This window comes from Phaenicophaeus curvirostris, chromosome 13, assembly GCF_032191515.1.
Source record: "Phaenicophaeus curvirostris isolate KB17595 chromosome 13, BPBGC_Pcur_1.0, whole genome shotgun sequence".
NCBI classification, from domain to species: Eukaryota; Metazoa; Chordata; class Aves; order Cuculiformes; family Cuculidae; genus Phaenicophaeus; species Phaenicophaeus curvirostris.
The window spans coordinates 19,546,949-19,567,714 of record NC_091404.1 but is presented as its reverse complement, the minus strand read 5'-3'; the positions used below and the strand labels follow the sequence as shown (position 1 = coordinate 19,567,714).

The 20,766-nt window shown below is 37.7% G+C and overlaps 1 protein-coding gene across 3 annotated transcripts in view; it reads right to left on the bottom strand.

Moving 5' to 3' along the window:
* Nucleotides 1-226: 226 nt before the first annotated feature.
* RPS6KA6 (ribosomal protein S6 kinase A6) overlaps nt 227-20,766 on the bottom strand; it is a 35,465-nt gene continuing 14,925 nt past the window's right edge. For 2 of the 3 annotated variants that reach the window (XM_069867537.1, XM_069867539.1), the window contains exons 4-22: nt 19,263-19,344; nt 18,362-18,442; nt 17,727-17,806; nt 14,844-14,950; nt 14,557-14,594; nt 12,723-12,865; nt 11,840-11,910; nt 10,313-10,401; nt 9,918-9,982; nt 8,891-8,993; nt 7,446-7,570; nt 7,030-7,155; nt 6,389-6,478; nt 5,577-5,735; nt 5,024-5,185; nt 4,566-4,642; nt 3,825-3,942; nt 1,847-1,987; nt 227-968 (exon numbers count right to left, since the gene is read on the bottom strand). In XM_069867537.1, coding sequence (XP_069723638.1) covers nt 843-968; nt 1,847-1,987; nt 3,825-3,942; nt 4,566-4,642; nt 5,024-5,185; nt 5,577-5,735; nt 6,389-6,478; nt 7,030-7,155; nt 7,446-7,570; nt 8,891-8,993; nt 9,918-9,982; nt 10,313-10,401; nt 11,840-11,910; nt 12,723-12,865; nt 14,557-14,594; nt 14,844-14,950; nt 17,727-17,806; nt 18,362-18,442; nt 19,263-19,344 — 1,983 coding nt within the window. In that variant the 3' untranslated portion in view covers nt 227-842. The remainder of the gene's footprint in view (nt 969-1,846; nt 1,988-3,824; nt 3,943-4,565; nt 4,643-5,023; nt 5,186-5,576; nt 5,736-6,388; nt 6,479-7,029; nt 7,156-7,445; nt 7,571-8,890; nt 8,994-9,917; nt 9,983-10,312; nt 10,402-11,839; nt 11,911-12,722; nt 12,866-14,556; nt 14,595-14,843; nt 14,951-17,726; nt 17,807-18,361; nt 18,443-19,262; nt 19,345-20,766) is intronic. The other variant, XM_069867538.1, reaches the window with a different exon arrangement.

Sequence of the window (20,766 nt, the reverse complement as noted above, 5' to 3'; positions counted from 1 at the left end):
ACTGCTGAGGAAATGATAACACAGTCACTCTACAAATGGATGGACAATAATAAATAAAATACCACTTCGGACTGCAAAACGTTGTCTTAAAGTAGTACCAATGTTATTTAGATGCTTAATTTTGACAGTTTAGACACAGACTTTCTCCAGCTCAGTGCAGGACACAACACTATTTGTGGTAAAAATTAGAAACATTCTTTTTGCTGCAAGAAGCCATGTGTTAACATGGGTCAAATTAAGTTTAAGGGTAAAGTGCAGAATCTTACACACCCCTCTTGTTAGCATTTTCACACTGGCACCATGCAAATGCAGACTTTCCAAATTAACGCTAATGCATTTAGCACTGGCACAACATGAGTCAGCTTTTCATAACAGTAATGAACAAGTGAAATGAATTCAGTTGAATGCATTAAGTGCCTAATTACAAAATTAAGAATTTGTCCCTCACAACAGGGTCTAAGGGTGTGGAGAAAACTCACACTGACACTTTATGTAAAACTTGGTCACTGGCAACGGTCCCCTAAACCATTTTTTGAACGAACCCAGCAAAACTATACAGAATGTGAAATAATATTTGCAACAGATCTCTTATAGGACAGTGTAGAGAAATTAATTATGGTGTACCTGATGTTTAAATTAATTTAACAGATACGGCCTGTAAAACAACACAGTATGAACCTGTGGATTTGTTGGGGTTTTTTTTTCTTTTTAAAAAAGGACTTTTACAGAATTCAAGTAGTGTAGCAGGAAACCATAGATGCCTTTTGATCACAGGTCAGGCAAAGTAGAGCCACTTATTGGATTTTCCCCTTGCTTCGGTTTGCTAAGGTATCCCAGTGGATCTATAAGTCCGTTGATGTTAGCTTTTTCATGCTCCGTCGCTGAGCTAAACTTGAGGCCGCAACAGGCTCCAACACTGGCTGAAATGTCTTGTGATTCAGTGCAGAGTATGTAGCAGCCATGGCTCCCTAGAGAACAACGACATATATAAGAGGCTGTAAAGGTCATCTTTATCAGAAAATAAACAAACATACATTAAATTCTTAATTAACTCTACAAAGAAACAAAACCCAGAATTTATGGCAGGTCATGCATGTTCACTAAAGCTCATTTTAAAAAAAACAGTTATTGCCAAATCCTTCAGGTTTCTAAGCATGGGTATCCTACGTTTTCTTTCCTGTGTTTATTTCTTTTACACACCCTAGATGTAGAACTAACCTTTTAATGCGGGTCAGAATTCACATCTTCTAAGCAACATTAGCATCAATATATCAAACAGCCACTCAAGTGGCTATTCAGGTCCTGACTTTTGAAGGTAACACAAGTAAGACTGGCTACCTCAGATCCTTCAGGTTTGAATCCAGCCAAACCAATTAAGTAACACATGCTGTGTGCATACAGAAGAATATTTGTGTCACAAGTCAGAAACAAAAATGCAGAACAGATAAAATACTGGCAGAAAAACTGCAGCGTAGGTTTATTAATTTGTGTCAGGAAAGCACAGTATGAGCCAGTCAGAAACAAATCCTCAAAGATTTCTTGAATAAGAATGCTAGGAGACCCATGGAAGGCTCAGTCCCAGATAACTGTCTTATCAGGTTCCTCTATGGTCAAAGCTAGCTTAATTTTTGAAACAGAACACCCAGAAAAATCTCTTCTTTTACACACAGGTTAAAAAACATCAGTTTGTTAATATTTTGTTTGCTTACATAACTTAAATGTGTATGTTCTAGGGAAAACAAAATTGATTTCTTTTCTAAATTATAAAATAAGAGTTCTGTCTGTAGCTCTAAATCCATTACACATCCACCAGCTCATGCAACATGCAGCCTTTGGCTTGTTTTACCTTTACTAGATGTGGTGCATCTTGTCTGTTCAGTTGATAATGTGGCAACTGGTCCCTACAGGCTATCCACGAATGTTTCAATACTTGCTCTGCCGTATACCGCTGATGTGGATCTACATGAAGCATATGTGATAGCAAGTCCTAGATAAAAATCACAAACACACATACTAGTCAGTTAAAACAATCTCACACAGACTTTAAAGCATTAATTATGGCAGCAATGAAAAAAGTACCCTGTGTGGCAGGGATCGGCACAATGCAAACACACACAAAAATCAGCAGATAAATCGGATCATTCTGTGCCTTGACACCGCTGAAGCCTGAAAACAATGTGTTGTACTATTTAAACAGTTTAACAGAGCAAGCCTTTATTGGAAAGAAACTTACTGCTCTTTGTGTGCTTCATATTTCAGTTTTGTTCATTACTAAAATAACCTTTGAAGAACTAGAAATCCCACTGAAATTGAGCAGGCAGATTTTATGGAAGAAAGCTGTTATTTGTAAACATCCCCCCCTCATTCATAACGCACATTTGGGGTCTGCTGACTACATAGCACAATTTAATTCATACATAGTGACGGACTTCCAAAGAATTTCTCCTTCAAGGAGCTGTTGGAACAGGTCCAGAGGAGGCCACGGAGATGATCAGAGGACTGAAGCACCTCCTGTACAAGGACAGGCTGAGAGAGTAGGGGTAGTTCAGCCTGGGGAAGAGAAGGCTCTGGGGAGACCTTAAGAGCAGCTTTCCGGAAAGCCGGGGAGGGACTTCTTACAAGGGCAGGTAGTGATAAGGCAAGGGGAAATGGCTTTAAATTGGAAGGGGAAAGATTTAGATTAGACATTAGGAAGAAATTGTTAATGATGAGGGTAGGGAGGCCCTGGCCCAGGTTGCCCAGAGAAGTCGTGGCTGCCCCATCCCAGAAGATGTTCAAGGCCAGGCTGGATGGGGCTTGGAGCACCCTGATCCAGTGGGAGGTGTCCCTGCCCATGGGACAAACCATTCTATGATTCTACATAAAGAGTAAAGCCAATTGAAATGGACACTTGTTTTTGCCTGTTCAGAAGCACTAGCAATAAGCTACTAATTACAGAGCTGGTCTAAAGAAGAGCTTGGAGGGAAGAGCACAGAACAGAGACAGAATAGCTTGAAAGAAAACAAAACAGGAACAAGCTGGAAGAATGTTCCCTTTGTTTTTAGGTACAAAATGTTAAGCATTCTTAAACATAGAGAAGTGAATTACTTGCACTGAAACGCCATCAGCCAACAAGTATTCTGAATCACTCCTACTGAAATGAACAAATAGCACAGTGCCAAAGGATCAGGACAAGACAGTCCTGATATAAAGCCAAGCTTTAAAAAGCCAAGCTTTATAAAAAGTAACAGTGTTGACTAAGATGGAGAAGTGGTTTAACCAGAGCCATACAACATACAGCAAGGACAAATGTAAAGTCCTGTTGCCAGGTACAGGCTGAGGACCAGCATCGACAAGAAGGACCAGCAGGTTTTGGTGGCAGACAGCAAACTGAACCTGATCTACCAGTGTGACCTGGCATCCAAGAAGGCCGAGAGCTTCCTGGGCCAAAGCACAGCAAGTAGCCTGCAGGAAGGAATTGCATTCCTTTAGTCAGCATGGCCAAAGGAACGGAGACAAAGGAAAACACAAGATGTTCTGGCTTAACATTTGGAAAAGTTTTTTTCTCACGATGGCACTCAAGCAGTGGAAAAGGCTGTTTGGTCTCCATCCTTGGAGGTTTCCAAAATCAGACTGAATAAGGCCTTGAGCTACCTGGTCAGACCTCATAGACGACCCTGCTTTGAGCAGGAAGCTGGGCTAGATGACCTTCACTGCAATAAAGTCTGCTGACCATAACAGCAAACTACTGTGTTACACTGGTCTGTTTGATAAAGTTCAGTACATGTTTGTTTGAATTCTACAAATGCATTAAAAGAACTCAAAAAAACAAAACACACTTATACCTTTGCTGCATCTGAAACAGTGTCCCAGTTACCTCCACTTAAAGAGAATTTTCCACTGCCTATCCGTACCAGGATCTCCTCTGGAGTATCATTAGGACCATTGGCAAATGGAGTATAGCTGTGGAAACAAAAAAAAACAACAAACCACCAAACTATCTCATTATATGCAAGAAGCTGCAAGAAATTGGTAAAGTCTCAGGAATCATTCTGAGTAGGTATCCTGCTGCTGAGCGAAACACATAATATACTGTTCAGTATTGCCTCAAAACGGTATTATTTTCTTTTCAGAAATATATTCAGAAAACCTTTTCTCATTCAGCCACTAAGCTTCATAGTGTTTAACGACAGTTTAGGGGTTCTGAAAACTTTCGAAGTTACAAGCCAATGTCTTCTCCAAAAGGGCTAGGAGTCAAGCCTGTGGCAGAAGACAAAAGAAGGTGGACTACAAGAATACCAAGACGGGGAGGATTAGAGGCAGAAAGGATAGGGAAGAAAATCACCACATACTTTCACAGAGTAAATTCTCTCCTGGACACTGGGGAGAGTCACACACTACAGAAGAGATAAGTCTTGAACCTACCTGTAAGATGAGCCTGGTTTATGCACGCATTCATAAACTCATAGCTCCCTGTTTCACTTCAGTGTCTGCCATTCCACATTCAAATCGATGAGGTAATATCTTATAGCTTTAATGAAGGCTGGAATTTTAGGTAAACAGAAAAGCTAAGGAATATTTCTTACCCTGCCAGCATTGTGTAAAGAAGAACACCCAGGCTCCATATGTCACAAGCAGCATCATATCCCTGTCTCATGAGAACCTAGGAAACAAAGTGTTAAAGACTTTTCATATGTAAAAATCCACCCCAAACCAAGACCACTACACAGTCTGGAAAATCCCAGGATCATTTTGGAGGTTGGATTCTTTATTTTTCAATATACAAGCTACTGTAACTATCGTCAATACTACCTGTTCCCAGAACATAATCTCTCAAGATTCTCAACAGGCTGACATCTTATTTTTGAGAGTAGATTCTGCTATTTTTAAAGCAGGTTTATTACATACATATGCACCACTGTTTAGAAAGTATGTGTAATTTGATTTAAGGAAAACTAGCATCATTTTTTTAAGCACTGCTAGAAAATTTAAGTACTTGATACATGAAAAAAGCACAGAGAGAACACATGGCAGTTTAAGTTACCTCTGGTGCCACAAAGTTTGCAGTGTAGCACGGAGTTAGAAGCAGTCCGTTTTCTCCTCGAAGTTGTTTTGCAAATCCAAAATCACAGATCCTGATAGAATCAGCATTATTTGAATCATCCATATATAAAATATTACTAGGTTTAAGGTCTCGATGCACTACCTTTAAAGAGAGAAATTTTAAAATCTATCACTTAGAAGTTGCACGTACATTTGTCTGTATGTAATTTGCCATTTGTAAAAACCATTTACAATTTAATTTACCTATTAGTAGTTCTAGACAATTACGTAACTTTCATGTAGCAAAAAAATTCTAGTTCAAGTAATGTCATAGAATCATAGAATGGTCTGGGTTGGGACCTCAAAGCCCAGCCAGTTGTACTCCCTGCCATGGGCAGGGACACCTTCCCACTGGACCAGGCTGCTCAAAGCCCCATCCAGCCTGGCCTTGAGCACCTCCAGGGTGTTCTCTAGGTAACCAAAGCAAGTAACAACAGGTATTTGTTAATTTTAAGAAGTGTGAAAGCAGCTATGCCACAGAAAAGATTACTCACTCCTTGGCAGTGCAGGTAGTCCACTGTCTTTGTTATCGTGTATAAAACAGCGCTGGCCTCTCGTTCCGAGAAGAACTTCTGTCTGAGAATTCGATCAAGCAGCTCTCCTCCTTTCATCAGTTCAGTGACAAGGTATATGAATCTACCATCATCATACACCTGATGAGAAGTTTAACAAGTGTATGCATTAAAAAAGATAATCTATAATTAGACATCCTGATAAATGTGAAAAATTAGACTAGACTGATCACTTATTCACATACGAACATAAAGCACAAAACAGCAAGGATTGAAAAATTTAATTCTCCAATTGAGAAGCCTTAAGGCATGAAGTATAAGAAAGCTTATGGGTCATTCTGTGAGATGCGGAGGTAATCCACTGTTAATTCATAATTCAGAATTAAGTTTTACACTCTAGAAGCTTCTGTTTTAAGAGCAGAGAAACCCTACCACTCCTGTTGCTCTCCCCCTCCGTGAATTTTTAGCTGCTGGCACTTTGCATACAGACGACAACAGGCAACTGCTTTTTCATTCAGGTTACCAACACATCAGCTACTCATTTGAAATAAGAGGAAATATGACATTTCTAACCTTTACATTATTTCTCACTTCAAGTTCACTAAACAGCATTTAGAAAAAAATCGTATCAGGACAATGTCATAGTCTGAAATACTCAACACTACTACGTGGGCTGGTCTCCTGCTACATTTTACTATGTAAAAGAAATGTAATAAATCCCAATAAACTCCCTACATCTACATATATTTATTGACTATTCTGTAAAAAGAGGTAGCAGAGAAAGAAGTACATACATCCTTCAAAGTAATAATATTGGGGTGTTGTCCATAACGCATGAGGATCTCAATTTCTTCTGAGGGATCTCTCTTACTTTTATCAATTATCTGCAAAATACAGCAACAGGAGAAACAACTTGGCTAAACAAAGTATTTAAATAAAGGTTTTTTTTTTAATTTATATTCTCATTTCAACAAGAGAACAAAAACATTTCTCAAGTTCATTATTTCTTACTAACCATTCTTGCAGCTCCACATCCCATCATTTATTTCTTGCTCTATCCCTGCTACCAGGTAAAACTGTATCATTAATGCAGTCTATTCTGCTCCCATGGACAAGGAACATAATGGACTGCCTGAAGCATCACTACCTCCCTGCAACCCAGTTCCACCCTTGTGGATCTGATTTTATTCTAGGTGTGCTCATCATTGTACGATATTTTTCTAATTGCAAAGCCAGTTCTTCAAGGCCATAACTTTACCCACAAAAAGAAGAGCTACAGAAGCTAATACACAATTTAATCAAATGAAGAAAACACTGTTTTTCATTTCTCACAGCATAAAAACAGCCACAGCAGCTAGAAAATTCTTACATTTAAATTTGCAATTCTACTACACAATAATTTCACAGCTGTCACAGGGAAATTTGTTCTCAGTACCTTAACAGCAAACTCCATATTTGTAGCTATGTGTATACATCGCTTGCAAACGGAGTAGGAACCAACGCCGATGTCCTCCTTCAGCTCGTACACATCAGTAAACTGGGCGCTGTTCCCGTGAAGCTGCTTTAAAAACAAACACAGACAAGCTGTCATCTAACACAACAAGACGTTCTTTGCCATGATACCATTTCCACCAGCAAAAATTTCTCCTGCTTGCCCATGCTTTCTCTTTTGAACTCTGCCTCCAGAAAAACAGCAACTCGCTTCTTAAAATTTAACAACATCCCACAAGCATTTTAATAACACACATTTTGCAAACAATCTCCTCATCCAAAACAGAACTGACTGTAAACACTAAATATTGGTCAATCTTTGCCTTGTCAGAAAAGTTTCCCCCCAAAATGAAGAGTTACCTGTACTATTGGCAGTATATTGGTGAGGGGGGATATTTTATGATCTTCTACAGTAGTGGTTGCAACAAAACTAAATCCTTTGAAGAGCTGATGTGCGTTTGCACTCGGTGGGACTCCCGGAGAATCTAGTGGCATAGACATTTGATTAGCACGGCTACATCTTAACAAGGCTGTTCTTTAACATTCAGGAGAATGATATGTGGGAAGAAACATTTTGAGGTAAGGAAAGCAAACAAGGACAACTCTAGATGCTGAACAAATCTTCTAGTCAGTTACCTGTCTCCTTTTATTTTGTAACACACACACAAAGCATTCCTGGGCTTTATCTAAAACTGCAAAACACTGCAGGAATGAATGGATGAATTTTTTAGGATGAATGTTTTTAGGAAGACGCTTACTGAAGCACAACTCTACTTATGAGAAAGAAATTAAGATCACAGTATTATACTCAAGGACTGCATCACAGAGCAGAGTAGGTTTTGCTACTTAAGCAGTGTATGTGCTGCTGGCAAGGCAGAAGGGAGGCAAAATGAGAACATTCCATTAGCAGTATTAGAGAGTGATGAGAATCAAATTTGCTCAGATTATATTAAGGGCTCCCCTGAATTCACTGCTTGAAATATCACAGTAAGCTCAGCCTGATAACCGATAGCCTGTTAGAACCCCAGACGTTCTCCAAACACGCAACAAAGGGGTTTGAAAATTGGATGCAGCAGTAAAGACAAAAATTCACAAAAGAAAACCTGAAGGGAAACTTGAAGCATACGAAACAATAAGCGTTTGCACTTCCTGTCTTTGTTTCAAAGTTCAGTTACTTGGAAATTCTGGTAGTGCAATAATCTAAGGAGTATTTTAAAGCTGTTTGGGACAATTTGAGACGCTTTGCAAGTGACCCAGTAGTACAAGTTCTCAGTGCATTGCACATTTTCCCCACCCTTCCCTATCTTGAATCACCATTCTCTCAAGAGCAAAGTCACATCCAACATGGGTAGCAAGGGGAACAGCTCAATGAAAAAGTTACTGTAGCGCTAGTTTGAAGATTTAATTTTAATAATTATAATAATGAACAGGCTCAAGAAAGTTTCTTAAAGCAAGTAATTTTCAGTGGAATACTGATCCTAAGAATAACCACTGCTGGAATCAAATTTAGTTTGCTTTTAGTATTAAACACTTCCCCCCGCAAATACTGCATGTCTGACAGTAAACCATAATTAACAACCACAATCCACCTGTTAATAATCCTTTTTTTTTTCTTGATGAGTCAAAGTATTTCAAAGAATACAAAACCCACTGAGGAGAACATGTTCCTTCAAAGTGCTGGAACCCTGTTGCACACTTTCCCTTTAGTTTTGCCCCTGGCTTTTTCTCCAGGCAGTCTTGTTGTAACATGGATATGACCCTTCTTGTCCCACAAACCTCAGCAATCTATAATCATTCACAATTACCTTTTGGTGTTTTTGCTGTGAATTCTGGATCAAAACAAAAGGTATCTTCTGGCTTTCCAGAAGCAGGTTTAAAAGGGGGTTGAATTTCTCTTCTGAATAGTTTCTAAAACAGAAGGACAAAGTCATATAATTAAGAGTGAATGAAACCTGTGTGATATAATTTTGCGAAGCTAAGGGGAAAGCAACTCAAATGTTATTGCTGTTTTCTGTAACTGAAAACTCCACTTGCTCATCAGGACTCTATGGCAAACGTTGCAAAAACAGCTAGAAAACCACCACTTCAGAAGTAGAAAAAAAGAGATAAAGAGAAGAATAATAACAACAAGCTTTAGAGAAACAGCTGAGCACACTACTGGCTGGCATTGCAGGTAGTCCTGTCAGCACACTTATTTTGTCTATCCCTCTGTTGGCATCACAGAGAGGGAGTGTTTTAAGAGTGGATTTATTTGGTATAGTGCACCTTGGGGTTGAGAATATTTCTGGAAAACGCATCTCAAAATATTAGAGAGCTGCAGAAGAACAGCATAAAGGCACTTGTTCAAAAGTTCAGCAAGCAATCCTGAACTCATACAGACATCTGATCATCTCAGAGCACTAGAGTCCATACTTTGACCGTGAATGGAATAGGACTGATAAAACAGGAATGTGCTGTGGCTAACCAGAGAGAAGTCAGAATTATAGTCATGGGGATTTCTTGTGCCCTGCATGGAAGCATTAAGCGGGCACATCTTGCATACGTGGAACACCAGCATCCTCTCCCAACTACAAAGGCTCGATCACACAATTTAAGCCTTAGAGTGTTGCAACTCTTAATTATTTAAAAAGTAATTGTACAATTTATAATTAATACTCTCTATACCACAAATACTACAGCTCCAGATACCAAGTAAGATTATAGCAGAAGCGAGAATGTAATGGTCAGCAGTACTGCAGTGCTTATTGTGTCCTATTCAGATGCGAAAACGTATAATGCTACAACACAGAGAAGTTCAAAATAGCTTTATAATTCAGATAATTTTGTACTTACATTCCAGTCAACAGTAGAAAAAAAGGGATGTCTCTTGATTTCTTCAACTCCATCTGAACCAGCTCCTGAACAAAGCAAATACTTTAGTTGAAACGCTTTTGGGTGAAGTCTTTCAAGACTGCACTAAAAATTAGTTCTTTCCTAAAAAATGTGCACTGGCGTGGTTATTTGAGGGAACTTCAATCTACCAGATGTGGGCTGGAAATAAAATACAGCAGAAACAGTCCAGGAGGTTTCTGGAGTGTGTGGAGAAGTTCCAGCATTTATTGGATGCAGGGGGAAACACAGTGACAATGCATGTGGAAAAGGCTGAGGTACTTCATGCCTTCTTCACCTCAGTCTTTAATAGTCAGACCAGCAACTTATATGTCAAAGATCCAAATAAATTAACCAACCTAATCTATTCGACGGGTTCCTTTTAAACAACATCCTCAAAAGACTTTGTGCTTCAGGGCTGAGGAACTGAGGCATTCCAAGTTTTGCTCTAAAGGAAAACAGAACAAGTAAGAGGAAGAAATGTACATCTTATTAAAAATTGTCTACATAGACTCGATTGCACAATGTGATGTATCAAGGATCTATCCCAAAGTACACATGTAACTCATCAACTTAAAAGTTTCACATTATATGAGTGGTTTTAAAAAAAAAAGAAAAATGCCACCCAAACAAAAAACACACCCAACCCAAAACCCCAAACCCCACCCAAGCCCCCCAAATAAGCTTTATGCTAAAACAGAGTAAAACAGTTATCTCAGGAATATGTGTTTTCAAAGATATCTTCATGCCCCCAGGAAGTTATCACCAAAGTACCTCTACTAGAAACAATGCCAGGAGCAACTCATCAAATCCCAAATTCCCTGCCCCTGAAGTGACAACTAATACTCCTCTTGAAAGAAGTACCTCAAGAAGTAGCTCCTGAAGCCATTATATAAAAGTTGACTAATTTTACCAGGCTTATTTTATGAAGTCAATTATGCTAGAGCAAGAAACTCTCTTGCAGAACAGTGGTGTCACCTAGAACTCCAAGTGAGCCAGTGACCTAATCCACTGCTGTCACAGGTAATGGCACTATAAACTTGCACTTTCTGTAAGGGCATGGAGTGGCAGGATGAGGGGGAATGGCTTTAGATTGGACAGGAGATTGGCCCAGGTTTCCCAGGAAAGCCGTGGCTGTCCCATCCCTGGAGGTGTTCAAGGCCAGGTTGGATGGGGCTTGGAGCCCCTGATCCAGCGGGAGGTGTCCCTGCCCATGGCAGGGTAGTTGGAACTGGATGGGCTTTGAGGTCCCTTCCAACCCAAACTATTCTATGATTCCATGGTATGTTGATAAGAAGAGAGCTGTTCTCTCATCCCTTCCCTGACTATTGCCCTCCCAAACGGCCTATGGCTCCGCATGTGGTCTGAAGGAAATTCTTTGTTAGCTAAGCACAAATAAAGATGAGAACATATTTACCCAACAGCTTCACTTATTAATCACCAGTTTACCCAGCCTGTCCTGTTAGACAGCTTCTGATGTAACTGAGGTAATTCAATATGAAAAATGGGAGCACGTCAGTGCGCTCCAGATATACATACACAGAGCAACACCTGATTAACCACTGCTTACAGAATAAGGGATGCTGTAACAGTAGCAAGAGAGTGAGACAACAATGTGGGTGATAAACACTACTGCTCTAACTCACTGTACTGTTTTTATCTTTATTATACACCTACAATGAAAACACAAGTTCATCCTGAAGATATTAATTCCTATAGATATCCAATTGGCACCGCCTGGGATCTAAACCTTCTTGAGAAGGCTTAGCACTCTTGTTGCTGTTCTAGCTTAATGCTCTTTAAGCACAAGGAGAAATATGTTTTAACAGCCTGTTATTAAAAAATCACATTTTCTAACTTTCCAAAAAGCAAGAAGATATACTTACTTCAGTATCATATTCATAGTTTCATTTCGATCTTTACCTTGAAATGGTAGCGTACCAGTAAGCATTTCAAACTGAAAAGGACAAATATTAATCTAAATCACCAATCCTTCCCGCAGCTGCTCAAACAAAGCGTTCAATGCTGTGCTCTTCCCTGTCGTTACATCACACAACTGCCTCAAGCTTTTAAAAGACAATCAAGAAACTTCACAAAAGTAGAAATTTGTTTTCATCAGCAGTTTACATGGTAGCAACAGTAGCAAGTGTAATGCAACGACAATGCAGGAATATTTTACATCCATACTTTGATGGATGTAATAAAAATCCCCTCCATAACCTAGTTTCACATGTTGCTGTACTATGAAAACAGTGAAAACAAGAACATCCTAAATCAGTCAGAATCAATGTGCATATTTCAGCCCGATGTTCTAACGTATCACGGCAAAGGTCTAAGTGTTAGCAGTTACTGGTTGATTTCACCGCTCTACTCTGATATCCATTCAACAGGCTTAATCTTACAAAAGTGCAACTAAAATCCCATCAAACCCAATCTTCAGGGTTTTTTTTCCTTTAACTATCAAGTACCATGCAAAATAAATACACAAACTGAAGTTTCATACTGCCTGTAACTGTTCCGAGCTACTAATGGACCACACACATGATTTTTACAGTGCCTGATAAGCACTCCTGACAGGGTTAAACAGGTGAAAAACAAAATTCTATTCAAATCAGTTGCTATTTCAGTAGCAATTTGCTTACTGAATTCTCTCTTTCCCTTACCCAAGCATGAGACCTGGACAAGCTTATTCTAAAGAAGTCATTTCAGATTAAACATAGGCAGTGCATTTGTGACCTTAAGCAAGGTAAGGAATGAAGCATACAGTACCATGAGAACACCAAAGGACCACCAGTCAGCACTCTGGTTGTGCCCTCGCCTGTTTACTACTTCAGGTGCCATGTATTCTACAGTACCACAGAAAGAATAGGCCTTCTTCTCTTGATCTACGGATTCTTTGCTGAGTCCAAAGTCTACAACAACAGCATTACAAGAATACAGCCAGTAAAGAACTTCAGGAAAAAACAATACTGCATACAGTATCTGAAAATCAAAGTGTTGACAGCTTTTGTTTGCTTGTTTTCAGGAATATTATGTGATTATCCCAGCTCTTCATGCAACAAGAAACTGCAGATATCCAGAGATACCACAGACAATTTGTTTACTACATACCACCAAACCCTGTCTGCAAGTCATATTAAACTGATGATTTGCCATCAATGTTACTACTCAAAATAACTCAATATTTGAAATACTGCATAGTTAGAGCCTTATGATAATCAAAAGTTCTCATGTTATCCATTTACTCCCTGCTTTATTCATACAAAAAATAGGATACAAGTAGAAATGAGTTTCAAAGAGAACACAGTCTGCACAGTCTAGTGTTACTGAATGATGAATAAATAAAATCAGACTAAAAATAATTTTGTTATGTAAGAGAACATGGTTCTGCAATCTGACTCATGTTCAGTAAGGAAGTTTTGTACATCCACTCACTTTCCTCCCTAAATACTTTTTTTCCTTGTTTGAACAATGCTATTGAATACACAAGTCCTTGACATTAGCCAAGCTCTCAAGACTAGGCTCCCAAGAGCCGCTTTTTTCAAAAGGGAAACGACTGCTAATCAATAATCCCATCAATTATTACTTCCAAAAGGAAGTGAGATTTTAGGATTGAACTGGATTTAAATGTATCATGCACAACTTTAAAAATTATACATTTTATGAACATGATTTCCATCACTGTTACTCCATCAGATCTTTGAGTTTTAAAACCTTCTTCTTCTCTTGGAATCTAATAGTAATATCTATAGATCAAAACAGATAATGAAATTTATAATTCACAAGCACCATCTTAAATGTAATTTAAAGCTTTCAGAATTTCATAGTAATTCGTCTTCCAACTAGTCAAGTGTTTTGTATACATAATTTCCTAGAACAAATGCATTTTAATTGCTTCTCATGAACATTGTTCTGCAATTTTAGATGCATTTAAAAGTGATAATCCAGAAACGTAAAAGAAGAGAAGTAATATTTCAGCGGTCTTTTGTGCATTAAAACCATTTTACATCAAAAGCACCCCTGCTCCCTTTTCAAAGTCTCAGTCAGCAGCTCTTAGCCTGGGTCTGTAACCTCTTCATCTGCAGTTAAAAAGCATTTCACAGTGAATCTCACATTCTAACCTGAACAGTGGATAGTTTTAGTTACTAGCACACCACCACCTGAACTAAAGCTTCTTTAAAAACCACATTCAATGTCTGCTTTTGTATTTCCCACTACTTTTCTTTTATTTTCACCACAGCACTGAGGATCTGCACTTTACAATGATATTGCTGCTAACACTGCAACTGGATTGATACAAATATTTGCCAATGCGAAAACTAAATTCAGTGGAACCTGCGTGAACATCAGGATCCAGTAAATGACCAAAACCGTCAGATACAGCCTCTGACTTTCTAAAATACATCAATACAAGTATTTAACGTTACAAAAAGAAATACTATCCAAGTCAGGGGTACAGATTTCTTATAAAGTCTGTCCAAGAAAACATTTTCTAAATAGTGGCTCCCACATACCCCAGCCATCACTACACATCTTAGGCTTGTAACTAAAAGCTTATACAGAAATATGATCAGAAAGTGCTATACTAATAAGTGTTACCTACCTGTTAACTTGATATGTCCTGCTTCATCAAGCAAAATGCTGAAAATTAAAATTCACATTCACCAATACACATAAAGAGGAATTTTTACATACAACATTTAAAATACTATAGTTAAAAATTTTTATCTCCAGCTTATAGTATTCCATTGAAATCATTGATATATTTACATTTTATGTTCATTTACATAGTCTAACAAAAATATTTATTTTTTTTTACATCACTATAGTGGAAAATGAAAAGCAACAAGCAAAATACACGTAATAGTGGTAAAATACATTTTACTTTACTTTTCTGGCTTCAGGTCCCTGTACACAATTCCCAAGCTGTGAAGGTGATCCAAAGCAAGGGCCAGTTCTGCGAGGTAGAATTTCACATCTTCCTCTGTAAACATAACCTAATAAGAACTGTATAGATTTACCTTCTGATCTTGTCTTCAGTTTTTAAAACTGCAATCTAAAAAATAGTCCTGTCTGCCTAAATTTCAACATAAGCTTTAAAGTACTTTATGAACTCATAATTCATTAATTAACCTAGCAGAAATTATACACTAATACAGGCCAATCATCACACACACAAAAGAACCACCTGCAATACTTAAACAACTTAGCACTTGCTGCAGAGCATTAGCTAACTTTTAAGATAATAAATTTAATTGTGACATTTGGTGTTACTGACCACCAGTGCTCCTGTTGCCACAACCCTATACAGATTGTTTTTGACTGCATCATAAAATTTGGGATATGATTGCTGTACCAGGTGACCGTCTGTGTGAATTCACATTTCAAATATTTAGGGAAAAAGTAGGTATAATTTAGAAAAAAAAGAATGCAAAATAAAACACTTCGGTGAAAATAAAATGTGAAAATCTGCAGTAGGAGTTGAAGAACCTACTCTCTGCTCTTCTGAGAAGAAGCATGAAGAACCCTAGTGAGAAACAAACACTGACTGATGTTGCATATAGAGCACTGGAGAGGCATGTTTCTACCCCAAACACTCAGTCTGAATAGTTTCTAATTTCATATACAAGAATTGTACCTGCCTTGCCCTTGTCATGTTTTAACAAGTTACTGGAGAGGCTGGTAATCTTTACATGACTGGAACTGAATCTGCGGTGTAAGTGCATGATTCCCTTACTTGCTGAAGACACCAGGAACAAGGAAACAGCCATCTCAACGGTGGCTGGCTAAGCAGACTTAAATTCAGGCAACTGGGCTTACTGATTCAGTAGAACATGGATCTGGCCTTTGATCACATATGTAACCTTTTCTACTGGCCACAGAAATACTCCTAACTTCCATAATGATAGGTATCAGCATTGCGTGAACAATAAAGCTGTCACACTACATAAAATTTCACCTTGATAGTTAACAGAGCAACGTTGATACTGTTTTTCGTATACATACACAGAAGAGCAAGGGGAAACCTTGGATATCACTACTCCTTGGAGTAGCCAAAACACAAACCTCAGAATGTAATGATGCTAAATTATAAATTCCCAATAATAATTTCATTTAAAACTGCTTTCTGTGTCAAATTAAACATGATGCAAGGCAACTTCATTAAATGTTACCAATGAAAACTTCACTCATTTCACTTCCACAGCTGAGACTCTCATATTCACATTAGAATTTAAAGGCTAACTGAAGTGTTTTAATAACCTCATACTAAACCTAATTAATTTAAAATAATCCTTGTGTGGAAAGCACAAAACGCCATGGGGAATTTACCCTCCTGTGTATTGTCCACTGTCTTTCATTTACCATGTACTTTTGAAAATACCTTGTCTTCCCAACAGAAAATAAGACCCGATTTTATTTTTCTTATCTATACACACAGTAGGCGTTTAGAAGTCATCATAGAAGTTAACTGAAGTCTTCCAAAATACAAGTAGAGACTTAACAGTAAGAAAACTTGACAATTATTAGTTCTTTATTCCCAAAGGGAATACATACCTCTTTCAACCACCTAGCTATTATTATTATGGATAGACTTGCATCCCTTATTTAAGAATGCTGCATACTCGGCAATCCCAGCTGCGTTAGTGGAAAAGAACAGTTCTTCCTGCTATACCAGAATTTCCTCTATAATTAGACATCCTATACCAAAGCAGAGATTGACCTCTTTCTACCTGCTGTCCCAATAACACTTAACAAGTCGGTCGGTTTCTTTAATTTTGAGCTCGATTCTTAGACACAATCACAGTTTTACTAAGGTCAGCTATTTATAAAAAAGGAAAAATAAAAACCCCTTAAATTCTTCTCTCTTTTGCCTGTTTTATTTTTACAAAAAATATACAGGAAAAAAACACCCCTATTTCAAGGTCTTACATACTGGGGATAAAACCACCCCCATGTCACAAAAAATCACATACCCAGGTTTCCCATTTAAGAAAGTGGCTTTTCCTATGCATTACCAATATAAATGTATTTACACTGGGGAAAACACTGAAAAGCTCTCTTACTGTGAAGCTGTTGAGAAGCTGCCATTAACAATTTAGATCTTTATGAAAGGCTTACAGGAAGAAAAGAAAAGCCTTATAAACATATTCATAACACTTAAGGTAACATATAATAAATATTTGATGACAAATTTTAACCCAGAAAAAAACACCAGGCTGCATCATAGTGCCCTTCTCTGAGGGTCTCTCTCCAGCAAACAAAAATAAAAATGAAAAATTGAAGTTCCAGTGGCGTGTCAATGTTTGATGAAGGGAAGTGGTCTCAAAAACGCTCCCTGTTCACACGTTGTGAGATTAAGCACTGGGATTTGTCTGGCAGCACTATGAAATTTTACAATGCAGCAGAAATCTGTTAGAGATGCGGGCTTCCAGGAGCACCTACACTGACTATGAGCATGAGAACTATACATCCTCTTCTTTTATTGCTAAATCTTAATTTACTTCAGTTAGGTTTCCAAGCAACAGAACATTTTTAGACAAAAGAACTGTACTTTGCAGATATCAAATGAAAACTTAGGCTACTCATCAATACACACACATGTTTCCTAAGAGTGTAGAATTTATTCGAGAACACATAAGGAAAGCCTAACTAAGCTATCAAAAACTTGACTATGACAAGAAACACGTGTGAAACAGCCACAGAAGATAACCCTTCACTGACACAAAAAAGCTCCATCTAACACTGAATGGAAATAAAATATTAGGTGCTTACCTCTTTGGATAATCGTGTGAATACATCTCCTCCCCTGAGAAAATCCAGTATTAAATATAGCTTCCCTTCAGTCTGAAAGGCTTAAAAAAAAAAAACCAACAACAATAGTTGTGTGACAAAGATGATCTACAAAACAGACCTGAAAGCTTTTACAACTTGGAACTTTCAGTGGAAGACAATACTTTTGTTATGGAACTGAAATAATTCAGCAAATTCCATTTTGTTATGGAACTGAAGCAATTCAGCAATACATGAGGTAATCTATTGAATGACTACTTGCTTCTTCCCCAAAGACTATCTTAGTCATAAAGCATCATTAAAATACTGCTCTTTTATTTCTCCTCTGTCAAACAGGGAAACACCAAGAGCATGAATTACTGTGCTTTGGTTTTATTCAATGAAAAGTACAAAAAATTCTGCAGAACTTGTAAGAACTTTCCAAATCTTTAACTTCAAAAGGACTTAACCTGTAACTTCTATATACATGTGTATTTACATTCCTTTTTTAGTCCTGTCAGTTCAAGTTGCTAGAACCTAATTCAGGCACTAAAACATACACTACAAAACTAAGAAAGAGCAAGATCAGCTATGTCTTCAAGTAATGAAAGAAACGGTAGCAAAAACATAATACCAACCATAGTGCAGTTTGACGATAAATGGATGATTTACTTCTACTAATATATCTCTCTCCATTTTTGTGCGAACTCTATCCCGAACTGAGGGGAGAAAAAAAAAAGACTTCTATGAAACAAATGTATAATACAAATGGAACCAAAATTACCATGTAGAAAGTCTTGCTGCCTGAAGAAATACTTCTTGTTACCTTATCTGTTTTTAAGTCTCCCACAAAACACAGGTTTTCAGACAGCAAAACTCTACTTTGTTTCTTACTTGCCCCAGTTTACTTTTGGTCTTGTTTTCCAACACAGCCCAATATTTAGTGCTAAGCCATATTAAGAAAAAAAGCTCACATCTACATTTCCTGGTAGTTAATTAATTAACCTCTGAATTAACTATCTGCACTCTATCTATTTTCTGTCTCTTAAGATTACTTTTTCGTCTTGGACTAGTACAGTCCCTAGTTACATACAGTGGAGCTGCATCCACTAAATTGTCTCCTGAAAGCCAAAGCAGCAAGTTAGCTTGCCACGGCACCTATAACAGGAGGGAATGACTTAATGATTTTGACCACAGTCTAATTCCAACTTAACCAAGGACAACAGGAAAATTGTTTTTGAAATGAATTTTAATATAATGAAAAGACTAAACAGAATTAAATAATGCAATCTTAAACTCTGAAGGAGTACTTTTTACCACATAATTGAAGTTATCTGGTCAGAGTTAAAGTAATTCCTAAACATGAACTTACAAGTTATTCTAGAAAAAAGCTCCTGTCAGAGAAGCATTATGAAGTCACTGAAAATTACCTAAGATTTACAAAATTCTTTTATAGAGAACTATGTGCAGGACTCATTTAAGAGATACAGTTGCACTGACAACCATTATCTGAGGTTCCATTTCCAGAGAGACACGTACCTTTCAAAGAAGCTTTTTTCAATACTTTCATTGCATAAAGTTGCCCAGCATCAGGACCAATTATCTTTCGGACAAGGAAGACCTGGTAATATAAACAGCACTTCAAATTACTGCTAAAAATACTCTATGTAAACCGGACTAAAACCCATTACTATGTATTTATTTTACCTCTGTTAATACAGACAAGGAGATAGCACATCCCTAGTCCCATCCCATTCCTGAAAAACTCTGAGGAATGAAAAGAGGCCAAACATTCACAGTAAGTCTCTTTGCACAGGCAGGTTTAGTAATGGACTAAGAAACTATCACAAAGAATCCGAAAACCTCCAATTAATTCCAGACAGCTTTTAGCGTTCTCTCCTAAGTACACATGTTTAAAGGAAGGGAAACTTGCACTCCCTCAGTCAGAGTAGAGACACACACATCACCAGGCTCTCTGAAGTATTCAGACTGGTCACAACCTACACATTCTTTCCTATAGCAAGTCATTTAAATAAGTACTGGCAAATAAGTACTTCTACAAAAGTGTTTGTTTACTTTCTTGGAGAATTCTGCCTGGTCTGCCACCTCCTAAGAAATTTTTGAAGTTTAAGAACCAAGTCTTGGTACAGTTGGACTCAATGATCTCAAAGGTCTTTTCAACCTAGCGAGTCTATGATTCTGTATGTAACAGGCCGTATTAATTAATGAATTCTGTGAAAGTGGCAAGACGAAAGCAAGGAAACCTCACCATTTAAGATCAAAGCACCCTATCCCTCTGCAAGAGCAGCTCCAACAGGTTTTTCTACTCTCTTCTTTCCAGAAGAGTTTCACAGATAGCTGGTATAACTTGACACTAAGAAAAGCAGAATATTATTTAGAACAATGCAGTGCAAATACTTGCACCTTTTCTGGCTAATACTTTAGCTACCAGGTTTTCCAGTTCACAGAACTGTTTAGTACATGCTTCTGTTTCCCAGTTGTTGTACTTACAATAGCAATTATTAGTTATGAGGAACGTTTGTATAGCAAAAAATGTGCAAGTCATAAGGGAATGACAAGAGATACCTGAAATTGCCTCTCTGATCTTGCCTTATTCAGATCGTCATTAACACTAGATTTATTTTCATATATACTTTGATATAAATTATCAAATTTTTTGAAAGTGTTTTTTAAAAATAATCAAATACACTTGCCAAATTGTCCATTCTAGGATCAGAAATTCATACAATCTCATTGACTAAATTATACAGGGTTGGGAGAGAGGCTGATTTTACTTTAAGCTCCAGTTAGATGACAAATGTCATCATATTCCATGATTATCAGATTGTTGTTTTGTTCAAGTTTTGCTCAATAACTGACCGACAACTCTGCTCTCTTATTACACAGTGTTGATGCTCAAACAGTAATAGGAGTAATTTAAAATTCAGCAGATCAGAAAACATCTGCAGATTAACTCACTCAGAATTGTAAAAGTAAAGCTTTAATAAGCATATACAAATAGTTTAGAGCTTAATAGCTAGGA